This window comes from Euprymna scolopes, chromosome 37 (genome assembly GCF_053919585.1).
Source record: "Euprymna scolopes isolate OS-2025 chromosome 37, ASM5391958v1, whole genome shotgun sequence".
Taxonomy (NCBI): domain Eukaryota; kingdom Metazoa; phylum Mollusca; class Cephalopoda; order Sepiida; family Sepiolidae; genus Euprymna; species Euprymna scolopes.
This window is the reverse complement of record NC_136518.1, coordinates 15,535,481-15,550,303: the sequence shown is the minus strand read 5'-3', so window position 1 is coordinate 15,550,303 and position 14,823 is coordinate 15,535,481. Positions and strand designations below refer to the sequence as shown.

Below are 14,823 nucleotides of genomic sequence, written 5' to 3'. Positions count from 1 at the left end.
AAAAAATACTTCTAAACTGATGTACAGTCGTTATAAGCAAATCAATAAATAATAAATAATTCAATAATTTATTTATTTACCTGAATGATTTGTTTTCTTTTCAACTGTGGATGGTATTTATTCCATAGGTCCTTTCGAGTGTATAACACATCGTCAGTAGAAAAACACATTAATTCTCTAGGCTGTCCATTGTAAAGTGACTGTTTTAAACAAAAATACTGAATTATTTATTTATTTATTTATCTGCTCATAACGGCTGTACATTACTGAATTGTAAGGATTCAAAAACACCTTTTATTCGTTAAACAATGCTTCAAGCAAACTACGCCATACTTCTGATGCAATTTTTTTTCTCCCAAATCAGAGTGCCCCTTTTTCGGAGCATGATTTTCCCTCATATTGAAAATTGACCGAGTGTCCAACTTTGCACTTGTGGGGATTTCAAATATATCATGCATTCGTAAATAAGATTTATCATGTCTTATTATGTCTTATTAAATAAGATTTATCATGTTTTTGTAAATAAAATTTATTATGCCTTAGGAAATAAAATTTATTATGTTTTGTAAATAAGATTTATCATGTCTTTGTAAATAAGATTTATCATGTCTTTGTAAATAAGATTTATCATGTCTTTGTAAATAAGAGTTATTATGTCTTTGGAAATAAAATTTATCATGTCTTTGGAAATAAAATTTATTATGTCTTTGGAAATAAGATTTATCATGTGTTTGTAAATAAAATTTATCATGCCTTTGGAAATAAAATTTATCATGTCTTTGGAAATAAAATTATCATGTCTTTGGAAATAAAATTTATCAACTATTCGTAAATACAATTTTTAAAAAAACCTGTGCTTTTGAAGAAGAGCCCTGTCACATGCATAAACTTTAAGACAGACCTGTCCAGTATTTCCGACAAAACTGCTAGAGTAAATTTTGGTGATTAATCCCTAACTGTGTACCTAACGCATACCATAATACTTAGTTCGCTGAACCTTGCCATAACAAAGGTCCATACAAAATTTCAGCCAAATCAGTCCAGTTTTCCGAGAAATTTTCTAGAGTAAATGTGGTATTTTGATATCTAATCCGTGCTCTTTCAGCGTTGTCTTTTTTTCGCGGTTTATTTCAGATCGCATTTAGCATAATACATAGTTCGCTGCATCTTACCATAAAGGTCTATACAAAATTTCAGCCAGATCGACTCAGTAGTTTCCGAGAAAAAGTGGAACAGACATACAATGAGAAAAAATAATATAGATGTAACCATCGGACTAGTGAGATAGGATGAACGTGTTCGAATCATCGATAAATCCCTTTTTTTTTCTGTATTCGTCTTGTATCAGGAATGACGCCTTCCGCTGAAAATGGCAGTTTATGGGAAATGCAGATCCAAATGCGATCCCCAGTCAGCATGGATATCCCTGTTAGAAGAAATGACATACAGCGTCTGGTATTTCAAAATAGTCACCCATCTTGTAATTATCAGGCTAGACGTTGCTTAACTTCGGTAATCTAACGTTAATAATTCATTATGAACGAGTTATATGTATTCAATACTGGTAATTTGTTTTTTTGTAAGTTGTTTTTGAGGACATCGGAGGAAAGAGTTTGGGTAGACATAACATTACCAATCTAAGATATGCAGACGACACTGTGTTAATAGCACGATCCGAGAAAACCGTCCAACACATGCTGGATACTGTGTTGGAAGCAAGTGAAAGTAAAGGATTTGCTTTAAATATCTCAAAAACGGTAAGCATGACAGAACATCCAAGAACATCCAAGCTTCAACAAAGAAGCTACAAAATCGCGGTGTACCAGTTAAACAAGTTAATAAATTCAAATAACTCGACTACTGGATTACAGCTGATGGAAGGTGCGCTATTGAAATACAATGTCGCATAGCCGCAACCAAAGTCACCTTCAAGAAATTGCCATCAATCATGACCAACAGAAACATTAAAATAGAGACCAAATTCAGAATACTCTGAACGGATGTATGATCTTGTTCCATTATACGGTTGTGAGTGTCGGACAGTCACCAACAGTACGAGGAAAAGACTAGAGGCAACTGAAACTTGGTCCCTGAGGAGAATTTTGAAGATATCCTGAACAGAAAAGAAAACAAATCAAGAGGTATTAGAAATGGCAGACACAGAAAGGTCGCTAATAAGAACATTACGAAAAAGATAGATGAGGTTCAAGGTCATGTCTACAGAAAAAGCAGAATAAAGCAGATTAGTTTGCCGGGAAGGATCGTGAGTAGAAAAAGCAGAGGACGACAGTGAGAAACATGTTGAAAGTTTTCACACCTGGGCAACATCAAAAATGAGCAACAATGAATTCATGAATGCATCGAGGAAGAGAGATAGATTGAGAGCCATAGCTGTCAATGCCTGTGCCAAGCAGGATACCACTTGAATGAATGAATGAACTTGTTTCCGACAGTATGTTATGTATCCTGCTGATTTTTTTGCTCATGCTAAAGAAACTGGGTCTGAAATAAGATGAAAAGAAAAAAACGGTGCCAGTGCACTTATTGATCCGCGCTATTTTTTAAATATTATTTTCAAGTTTAATTAAAGTTTAATGATATCTGTTTTTATTAAATTGTATGATTAAAGTACAGAATAGGTACAAAACACCCTCCTCTCCCCATGTTAAGAATAGCTTTCTAAATCATAACGTTATTGTTTCAGCACGGATCAATAAGTGCACTAGTATAAAAAAAAAACGGTTAAATTTGTATAAATATACGTTCGGAGATTCTTTTTGGTTATATTTAAATTTGAATTTGAATTTGTAAGTAAAAAAAAGACAAATACATTACAGATTTTTTAACGTTTATTTATTAATAGATGTACCCGGCGTTGCCCGATATTACGTAACGTAAAATTCCTTTTTAAAAAAATAAATAAAAAAACGGAAAAAAACTGTGACATGTGCATGCGAGTATTTTTTTCTAAACAGTTCATTTCTTATAAGTTAAAAGAAAAAATACTCTGACCAAGATCGAAACCAAAACCTAAAGACAGTGAATCAAGTATGATGACCATAAGGCCAGTTTGTCACGCAAAGTGTTTTTAAACCTACTTATTCTTAATATAAGGAAGCTGTCGTGCAAACGATTTGCGCAGGCGCAGTTGTGAAACAGTTGACAAACATAAAAATCCGATAACGAACCCCCCCCCCAATTACTAATTTTTCAATTTTGACTCGTTGGCAACCCTTTTTTTCCGAAAGAAAACCGATTAAAAAGTGTTTCACATGTCTGTATATCCGATATACCAAATTTCAAGTCAGTAGATCAAATATTCGTTGAGTATATAGGTTGAGAAGTGTCCTGTTACACCCACACATTCTCACTTTTATAGATACTAGCATTTCAGCCCGGCGTTGCCCGGATGTTTGGAGGTCTATGTTGAACAAAAAAAAAAACGGTCAATTTTTTAAACTTTGACTCCTATTATAACCCCTTAACATTTATTGTTTTGGGCTCAAATCGAGTTATTAAGTTAGATCCATGTCCAAGGAACCTATATCTAAAATTCCAAGTGTTTAGACCCAAAATTGTCGGAGGAGTTTGGTAGTTCTCAAAGGTCAAATCGTTGAACTTTGACCCCTTAACAGCCAAATTTCTGACCGAAAACCGATCACAAAGATTTCCCCAATCTCAGTACTATGTATATCAAATTTCGAGTCTGTAGACTAAAAATCGACAGAGTTATTGCGTAGGGAAATGTACACAGACACACACAGAGACACGTTCACTTTTATAGATATATAGATATAGATTATTAGGAGGGCGCCGGCCTTGCCGATCGTAAAATACGCTCAATATATTTTAATTCGTGCAGATTTCATATTTCTATATTACAGAGCCAATTCTCTATTGAATTGATTTCAAAAGTTTTTTTTTAATGACTTGGGTGACATTAGCTAGACTCGAAACCAAACCATTTAGCACGCCAACCGCGTTACTAACGTTTGAGCTAACCCACCTGCCAGATAAGCAATATTTTAAATCAAACCACTTCTAGTTATGATATGATTGAATTTGCGCATGAGTACAATTACAAAGAAAATGTCGGCAAGTTGAAATGAACATCTTGCATTTCAACTTGTCGACATATTTCTGTACGCATTATTCATCCAAACAAAGATTTTACTCGTTATAAACCATCCTTGGTGTATGATTACTATTTCCTGTTAATTTCAATGTTATGTGGGTGGTAGTTTAAGAGTTTTTCGGTCAGATAAGCACATGCATATATCTACAGTTTTATTTATATAGAAAAATATAAAATTAGCTCCAATTCGATTGTAAACGTTTTCGTCAGACATCGAAACAGTTTGTGTGTGTTTCCCCCCCCCTCCTTTTTTTCTTTCCTTGTGATATGGTGTCACTAGGAAAGTAAAGACGTGTGGTCTTAAACGGTGCTTCTCTCTCTCTCTCTCTCTCTCTCTCTCTCTCTCTCTCTCTCTCTCTCTCTCTCTCTCTCTCTCTCTCTGTAACGTGATTCTCTATTTCTCTCCCTCTCTGTCTGTAACGTAATTATATATATCTCTCTGTAACGTGATTTACTCTCTCTCTCTCTCTCTCTCTCTCTCTCTCTCTCTGTAACGCAATTCTCTCTATCTCCCTGTAACGTAATTCTTTCTCTCTCTCTCTCTCTCTCTCTCTCTCTCTCTCTCTCTCTCTCTCTCTCTCTCTCTCTCTCTCTCTGTAACATAACGCGGACGGCTACATGCAAATGCATGCGAAATGACGTCATCGGTAAAGAAAAAAAAACTATAAAATGGAGAACGAAGGATATCACGAGAGAGAGAGAGAGAGAGAGATAACGTTCAAGATCGCGTGAGAGACGTGAACCACAGACCAATATAACGTTCGAGATCACATGGGTGACGTCACGTCTGTAACAATGAGGAAATAAACGTCGTTGTTACAAAGCACAGGCGAGTTCAGGTTCTTTTTCTATTCTTTATCTACTTTGCGACTGAGGCTAAACGTGTGTTGGTTCCAGGACAACATTACATCTCTCTCTCTCTCTCTCTCTCTCTCTCTCTCTCTCTCTCTCTCTCTCTCTCTCTCTCTCTCTCTCTATTTGCAGAAGCTTAAGGTTATCACGACATGCACTAAATGTGATCCTTGTCAAAATTCACACTAGCTGATGAGTAAGTATGTATAGAGAACGGCGAATTCTTACAAACATCTCATCTCCCAAGTAAATCTTTTACGTTTTTATTTTAAAATATAACTATTTCCTTGCTGGATTATGCTCGTGAAATAGGATGAACGTGTATGATGTTTGTTTTTTTTATTTGAAATTTATTTCCGACACTTCTCATATATTATGTCGTGACCTACTTAAAGATGATCCTTGCACTAAAGCAGTGGTTTCCAACCTTTTTTACATGGCGCCTCACTATTGAGCTCTTTACATTTTCACGGCACGCCTATCACAAAAATGAATATATTATACTCGTAAAGCCTTTTTATAATCTATATATATATAAATGTAATTCTTGGTTTGTTACAAGTGAATAAAAACATATTTCTATGTTACCAATTTATTTGAAATTTTCAGATAACCCATCTTTAGAGTCGAGGGATGTTTTTTATGTTATTAAAATAAATTTACCTCGCGAATTATTAAAATATTAAATAAAATAAATATATTTTTTAACTGTTAGTGCGAACCTGCGTTGTTGATAAAACTGAACTTCCAGTTCGATTCATTTCACAGCCACGAATTGACGAAAAAGAAGTAGATTTCATTTTCTGTTTACTCGATAAGTAAAACAAAAAACATAATTCATTTGTTTATCTTCCAAATTTTTTAATTTACACATTTTTTTTCTTTATTATATAAGGCAAAAAAAAAGTTTGTCGCTTGCTTTTTTAGTTTTTTTTTGTTGTTGTTTTTCGATATAAGATTGGTTGGTAAAAGTGGTGCTAATGCAAAGAGTAGTCCGCGCTATTTTTTAAATCGTATTTCCAAGTTTAATTAAAGTTTTATTATATGTTTTTTTATTCAATTGTAAGGTTAAAATACACCCTCCCCTCCCCATGTTAAGAATGGCTTTTTAAATATTAACGTTATTATTACAACACGGATCACTCTCTGCATGAGTACTGTACTTTCACCTAACAATTTAATAAACAAAACATGGTACTTATGCAGAGAAAGTACCATAATAATATAATAATAGAATAATAACGTTATTTAGAAAGCCATTCTTAACATGGGGAGGACGTTTTGTTACTATTCTATACTTTCACCTAACAATTTAATAAACAAAAGATGGTATGTATGCAGATAAGGTACCGTGCTGAAATAACGCTATTAAGAAAGCCATTCTTAACATGGGAAAGAGAGAGTGTTCGGTAACTATTTTATATTTTCACTTAACAATTTAATAAACAAAAGATAGTACTTATGCAGAGAAGGTACCGTGCTGAAATAATACCGTTATTTAGAAAGCTATTCTTAACATGGAGAGGGAGTTTTGCATCTATTTTATACTTTCACCTAACAATTTAATAAACAAAAATAGATAGTACGTATGAATAGAAAATACCGTGCTGAAATAATGTTATTTAGAAAGACATTCTTAACATGGGGATGGTATTTTGTAACTATTCTGTCCTTTCACCTAACAATTTAAAAACAAAACATGGTACTTATGCAGAGAAGCTACCCCGCTGAAATAATGACGTTATTATTTAGAAAGCCATTCTTAACATGGGGATAGGTGTGTTTTGTAACTATTCTGGACTTTTACCTAACAATTTAATAAACAAAAGTTAAACTTAAGCAGACAAGGAACAGTACTGAATCATTAACATTATTTAGAAAGCCATTCTTAACATGGGGAGGGAGAATGTTTTCTAACTATTCTGTACTTTCGGTGCTGATGCAGAGAGTGACCTGCGCTATTTTTTAAATCACATTTCCAGGTTTAATTAAAGTTTTATGATATGTTTTTATTCAATTTTAAGGTTAAAGTACAGAATAGGTACAAACCCCCTCCCCATGTTAAGAATGGCTTTTTAAATAATAAGGTTATTATTTCAGCACGGATCACTCTCTGCATGAATACCGATTAACGTTTTGTTCTTTGCTTTTTTTACCGTATTTTTGTTGTTGTTTTTCAAGAAAACCTTTTTAACAAAGATTGAAAGTGCACGTTTTTTCTTTTTTTTACAGAAGTTGTTTTTATACAAGAAAATATGAATGCTTATGAAGAAATTGGGTACTCGTGCACTTATTGATCCGTGCTGAAATAATAACGTTATTATTTAAAAAACCATTCTTAACATTGGGAGAAGAGGGTGTTTTGTACCTATTCTGTACTTTAGCCTTACAATTGAATGAAAAAAACGATAAATTTTTAGATTAGGTCCACCTCCACAATTTTCTTTTAAATGACGACTTTTGGAGGTTTTCGACTATGCTGAATACGGAAATCGCATTGAAATTTTTCAGAAATAAGTAGTTATCGAAATATTAAAAATTTGTATAATGTATTGTAATCTCTGGAAGCCGTCTTTTTTACATGCTTGCGCGCGTCATAATTTTTTTTGTTTTTTTTTAATGCAACATTTTTATTCTGCTCAAAAAACACAGCGTTTACTGTTATATTTGAAAATTACAAATGGCGGCAGACTGTGTTAACACATTAGGTTTGGGAAAATTAGTTAAAACTAAAAAAAAACTATATAAAATACTGTTAAAAACCACTGAATACATGTTTGCTCATGTCACAGTAACATATATTGAGCGAGTTCCTTACAGTATTTTGTATAGTTTTTTTAGTTTTAACTCATTTCCCCAAAGTTAATGTGTTCAACAGTCTGCCGCCATTTGTATTTTATTTTTAAAATATACAGATAAACACTACATTTTTTCAAACCGATTAAACATTTTATACTAAATAAAAACACTAAAATCTTATCCAGTTAGGTAGAAAAGTAACTTATCTTGCCTTTGATAACATTTATTTGTTATATTTATTTTACAACAATTTTTTCGTTTCTGTGTTTAGTAATACAAACCCGTTTTATTTACTATAACGTTTAGTCGGCTCGAAGAACAGTGTTCATCAGTGTATTTGAAAAATACAAACGGTGATGGACACTGTTGATGATGTTAAGTTTGAGAAAATGATTTAAAACTAAAAAACTATACAAAATACTATCAGAAACCCACCGAATATGTCAGCCTATGTCACAATAGCATATAATTAGTAGGTGTCTGACATTGTTTTGTATAGTTTTTAACTGATTTTCCCAAACTTAACGTATTCAACAGATTCCGCGACCATTCGTCTTTTTCAAATACATAGATAAACACTGCGTTTTTCAGCCGATTAAACATTTTACATTAAATAAAAACACTAAAAAATTATCCAGTTAGATAGAAACGTAATTTACCTTACCTTTGCTTTCATTTATTCGTTTTTGAACAACTTTTTCGAATCTGTGTATAGTAGCACCCCGCCTTACCGAAATATTAATTAAAAACTCACATTTTTTAATACAATAAAAAAGAAAACTATTTAGCGTTTCAATGGTTTACCAACTTTCGGCTTAATCCACTGAATGTTGGTCGAGCCCAAGCCATTATTGATGATAACTCCCGAAGATCCGGATCCAATTCTGCAAGAGTACCATTTTTTTTTTATTTTCGACATTTTTTTTTTTTTACTATTTGGAGTGGATTGCTGTACTAAGAATATAAGAAACATGCATTTCCTCTTTTTATTAGAATTTTCCATTACACGAAATTAAGCCACAGCAACGCGTGGCAGGGTACAGCTAGTTAAACAATAAAAATAAAGACGATCATACAAAGAAATTTTTGATTCACATGAATAAAACATGTCCTGTATTCAATATCTGGTATAGAATAATAATGGTGAATGTCAGTGGGACAGTTGTGCCTGGTGTTTTTTTAACTACTGCTGCAATATGTGGACGAATGTGAGAGATACATCCTCTTAACTCTTCTTCAATGTTTTTAAGTCTTTCCCGTTTTTTTATTTTTAATGTTCCTATTTACTTGCCTCCCCACGAGGGCAGAGCTAGACATACGGTCGGTTTTTAATATGGGAAAAAGAGAGGCGCTCTGGAAAGCCCCAAAAATAAAAATTGTCTCAATCTAGAAGGATTTCTCCTTCACTGATCGAAGTCAGAAAAGACTAAGTGTAGTATCAGAATGGGTAAGAAAACCCCAGTTCACATAGGTAGGAAGTTGAGAACCGCAGCAAGATTTCGGTGGCTTTTTTTACTTAGAGTTGGATATTCTTCCATAACAGAAACTCAAAAGGCGGCTAATGGTAGATGCGCGTATTTCAATTTGAGTTCACTATCACTGGAAAGACTTACTAATTCTTCTTCTTCTTCTTCACGTAACTCAAAATTCGAAAGATTGATAATCGATAAATATAGGCAAAGGATTGCAAATCCAACCTAAATCTTCAATGCTGATTGTGGAAAAGTATTCCACCTTTCACAACATGTAACTTCCACCTATAATCTCTTCAAGGCACACCAGTAATTATTCCGCGGCTCATTAATATGCCGCGGTACAGTGGTTGGGAATCTGTATACTAAAGTCACATAACCTGTTAATGTCATGGAATAAAGTCTCAAGACATGACCGGAAGTCCTTTCGTTGTAGCGAATTGAAGAGGGAAATTACCAAAATCGTCAAAAAGTAACTATTTTTTTTTTTTTTCCTAAAGACAAGGAATTATTTCCTATTTGAACACGTGCAATTGAAAGAGAGGATTTCTTGCCAGGAAAATACAGTAAAGTACGAGATGTTTTTTTTTAAACGGTATGTGCTTCTTTTTTAAGAAATATTTACCTTTACGTTCTTAAAATGAAACCCGTATTTTTATGTAAAAAAAAAAAATTAAACGTCTCTTTTTTTTTTTTTTTAGTTCAACCAGCAAACATGCTTTATTAGTTTATTTTGATAAAAAAATTTACGATTTTAAGATTGAGGGAAATAATTTTTTTAAAAATTAAATTACATTTTTTATTATATTTATAAAAATGATTCATAAAATTCGAGAAAAGATCGACTTTTATAAAAAGAAAAAAAATAAGGAAGACAGTTATAAATATTAGTAGTAGTTGAAAATTCTGTAAAAAAATCTTTTATCGCAGACAGTCTGACTGTTCGACAAATCTTGCTTTCAGCTAAGGATTTTTATCCTCGGCCCAAAAAATCAGCAGAGATTAGACTATTCCTGTAATGATCCGGTCGGCTGACTTTGCGGTGGGAGTTTAGTTCTGTGTGGTTGAAGGAGGTCTACCCTCCTAGGTTTTGCTTTCTCTTTTTGAGAAGGGGTTAGTTTATTGTTAATCGTCTGAAGCGCCCTCACTGGGGAATACCCAGGCACATTTTGCAGATCAGGGTTCCCCTCCTCTGGGGCGCTCACTTCTCAATTCCACTTTCCAACCCTGGTGTCAAAATTTTTGCAGTAAGAGAGAACTAAAAACCCTCGCTTGCTAGTACTTCACACCATGACGTTATTTTTCATCACAAGGGCCTCAATCTATATTTACGGCGGCCACGGAATCAGACGGGCATGACTCACTCCGCCTCCCTTCTAATAGAATGTAATTAACAATTATCAAATTATTACATCGTCTCAAGTTTTTTGTAATATTTTCATGTTCCAATCTGCGGAGATTTTCCTTTTAGACTTTAGAATGGTTCACGGAGATGGTTCATCGGACGGAGATTTGCTGTTTTCTTTTTTCTGTTTTAACCCCCCACCCCACCCCAACAAAAGGAGGGTGGACCTGTAAATTCACCCTTGTCCGTTCGTCTGTCCGTACTTTTCTCAATAACTACGCCTTGGAATTTTTTTTTTAATTTTGCACAAACATTAAACATAACATGAGTAAAATGTAACAGAACGGATTTTCAGGGAAAACTCTAGTTGTTCCACCTCCAGGGGTACCTTTCGGATTAAAATGGCTAAAATTGACATTTTTGTGCTTATTAAAAAAAAAAAATTGATACCTTGGATTTTTGTAAAACTTTCTGAAAAATTGTAATTAACTGATTTCTATATAATTTTGTTTGTTTATACTTCGCGATAACTCTTGGGTGTGCCCCAGGGGCTCCTTTAGGACTAATAAAAAAATCCATTTTGGGGACTATTTTACCATATTTGTCCGAAATTTTCTGTATATGTTTATTTAGCAGTTTTGCATGGTGCTGAACTCAAATTTAAATATGTTAAGGCCTCGGAGACTTTTGGGGCTAAATGAGAGGGGGGCAAATGATGGACTTAGTTATTTCTTTTTTCGCATGGTGCACAACTCAAATTTACATATGTTAAGGCCTAAAACTGCACCGTTTGTTCATTTTCATCAGGATTTGTGGTCCATTGGGGACTTTTGGAGCTAAATGGGGGGGGATGCTGAACATTTTTTGTCTCGTTCACTGTGCACTCACGGGGCATAATGCATGCTTCAATTGTGATAATATATTTTCTAACTCTTACCTCGATTAGAGGGAGGTTCTGCCCCTTCCCTTCCAGACGCACCGTCACATGAACAACGCACTTTTCCAAAAATAGAATTTATACCATGTTCCACAACTCTGCAATATGCTAGTTATCACTGTCCATCCACCTAAGATGACCCCCGCGCCGATTACGAGGCTAGCTGGTCAGTTTATCATCAGAATTTCCTATTCACACGATGAGAAAAACAATTCTTTTTTCACACAATATTTTTTAATTTTTTCGAATTCAATAGCAATTTTTTCCTTTTCAATTCGACAATACTGTCACATTATTTTACTTTTTTGTTCTTAATGTTATTGTTTCTGTGGGCAATATTAAACAAACGATTTGTTTAATCCGCGGGACTGGAAATAATCAAAATATGCTAAAAAGTGACAAATGGGAGCGCATACACGATTCGAACCTGTGCTTCAAACGTGAGACTATCTTTCGCAAACATCGTCTTAAACCGCTTAACAAACGAGCCGATGACTAAATAAATCGTTTCTTTAGTAATATCTATATTTTTAGTCGATAATGGTTCTACTTAAATGTTTTTGTTGTTGTTGTTGCAATAAAATTTCATTTTTCTTTTACTTTCATCTCTTTTTCAGAAATGGCGCCAAAGTCAAAGGAATTCGTAGCTGTACTTGTTGACCCTCGGATTTTATGGAACCGATGAAAATCCAATTTGAGTTATCTCTGCTTCATTCGGTTTTTCCCCCTTATTTAACTGGATTGATACTTGAAGTAGAAGCTCTGTTGTCGGCCGAGTTAAATACACGGAAGCTACCGATTTGTTGCTGGCGATCCGGAATAAATGGCATAAAGCAAGAAATGTTTTTGACTAAAGGAACGACTGAATAACGACACGGCACTGGCCAAAAAGAAAATCCCAGAATTCACTTGAGTGAATTTTTTTTTTTTTTTTTACTGTCACGTGGTTCGGGAAGAATAGCGTTTCATAAGCAGACGATTGTTGAGTGTGACCATTTTTTTTTTTTTTTAAGCGGCAGTATATTCAGTTTAACTATATTAGCTCCTAAATACTTACTCCCTCCCTAAATAAAAAAAAAACGAAAAAAATTGCCTCAAGAAAAGAATTCCAGGAATCCCCTCGATTGAATTTTGCTACGTCTTAAACTTTTACGGTTTCACAAAAAAAAAAAAAAAAAAAAAAAAAAAACAGCCATCATCAACACACAATCATTAAGTGCATTTTTTTTTTTTTTTTTTTTTTTTTTGCGGGTCATTTTACCTTTTACTATTTTAAATACTGAATTCCTATCTTTCTCCTCCTTGCAACCATTTTCTCACTGAAGAGACATAGCGAGTCTATCTCATTATTTTCATAGCAAATACTCACCTGAGTTCCAATCTATTGTCCTCCTTGCAAAACATTCAAAACGAACACTCATTTAGCTACAACCACTGTAAAAAAAATTTCCCCACTCTCTATCTGTGTTAAATCTAAACGCAAATTCCAAGAACATTTTTTTTGCTAGAACTGCCTATCTGTGGAACTCTATACCCCGGGTCTGCTTTCCAGCTGACTAGATGATCGTTTTCAAGTCAATGCAAACCAGTTCTTGTTGATCCGTCCTCTTGAATAATCAAATTCCACCCAAATTCCATCACTATCGATTATTGCACCATACACTCATTATCCTTATCCTCGCGTGGCCTTCAGTCCTTGATAAATGGTAACTCTCCTGTAAAAAAAAACATGGCGGTCGCAAACATCAGCGAGTTAGAATTTCTCGCACATAACAACCGAAAAGCCATTCTCTACGTACCCGTTTCCATCTATATCGGCATGACAATGATTATTGGTATCATCGGAAACTCGCTTGTCTGTTACATCTACGGCCGGATGGTTAAACATACGCCCACCAACTGCTTCATCCTGTCCCTCGGTATCTACGACCTCATCTGCTGCGGGGTAACCCTCCCTTTGGAGATCGTCGAGATGCGGTACCCCTACTACTACATAGAGACATGTAAGTTCCAACGCTTGCACATAACGGCCACCGCTATCGCATCGGGCTTTATCCTGTTGGCGATTGCAGTCGACAGATACATACGCGTGTGTAAACCCCACAAGTCTAAAATAGAAAGTCAGGTTGCAGTAAAGATATCCATTTTATCGGGGACGCTAGCGTTAGCCTTGTCCATCCCGGTTGTGCTAATCTACGGCCAGCATACGTACATGGTGGCCGATTATGACATCCTGGTCAGTGAATGCTCGTCCACTTCGGAAAGTGGGCGTTCCGTGTTTCCGCAAGCTTACTACGCATTTCTTTTCATACTGTTTGTCGTCATCCTCATCCCGCTGGCCGTGCTCTACGGTCTGATATGGCGGACGCTGCACCAGCGCAAGAAGACGTTCTCGTTCAGCATGACCTACCTGTCGGCGAGTCGGAACAGCTTCCACAACATCACCTCCAACGAGGTGCCCCTCATGTTGAAGCAGTCGAAAGGGAAGAGCAAGAGTGACCCGACCGTAAACAACATCAAGGGCGACCCGTTGCACATACGCAAGAGCACCATTGACAAAAAGAACCGCTATCAGTTCTACAAGTTGAAGCGGACCACGTTCAAACTCTTCTTGACGACGGCGTTCTTCACCATCAGCTTTTTGCCGTACCACGCGCTGATGATTTACCGGACGGTGGTCGGTGACCTTGTCAACCTGAAGCCCGGTGCGGAACTTACATATAACCTCTTCCTCCGCTCCTATCAACTATACACACTCAACCCGACCATCTACGCGATATGTGACAACAAATTCTGGACTCAGTTGTCGATATTATTCCCATTCTGTCATTGTCGACGGAAAGACGAAAAAGAAGATAGCGAAGAAGTTGATAATTAAAACTGGTGTATTTTAAAAATGTAAAAAAAAAAAGTGCTTAGATTAATACACGCGAATTATTATTATTATTATTATTATTATTATTATTATTATTATTATTATTATTATGATGATGATGAAGATTGTGCTGTGGCAATATTCTAAGTCTGGGCTTTGTTGCCCTGCATGGTTACAAAAAAAGTGTTAATGCATATACACAACGGCCTAGAAAGAAAATGTCCACAGAGTTCTTAGAATGCGACAATGATTTCATATAGACTGAAGAAATAACTATATTCCAAACTCAATAATTAAAAACAAAACGACTCTGGTGCTTAACTCTGTCTCGTGGGGAGGCATTGTAAATAGGAATTATATTCCAAATTGTCAGAAAGTTGGCTGACAATTTCCAAATGGTTCAAGGGA

The 14,823-nt window shown here is 35.1% G+C and overlaps 1 protein-coding gene across 1 annotated transcript in view; it reads left to right on the top strand.

The window, feature by feature from the left end:
• LOC145261101 (cholecystokinin receptor type A-like) overlaps positions 1 to 14,563 on the top strand; it is a 77,169-nt gene extending 62,606 nt beyond the window's left edge. The window contains exon 2 of the mRNA XM_080119318.1: positions 12,158 to 14,563. Within this exon, the coding sequence (XP_079975444.1) occupies positions 13,270 to 14,418 (1,149 nt within the window). The 5' untranslated portion in view covers positions 12,158 to 13,269 and the 3' untranslated portion in view covers positions 14,419 to 14,563. The remainder of the gene's footprint in view (positions 1 to 12,157) is intronic.
• Positions 14,564 to 14,823: the final 260 nt, after the last annotated feature.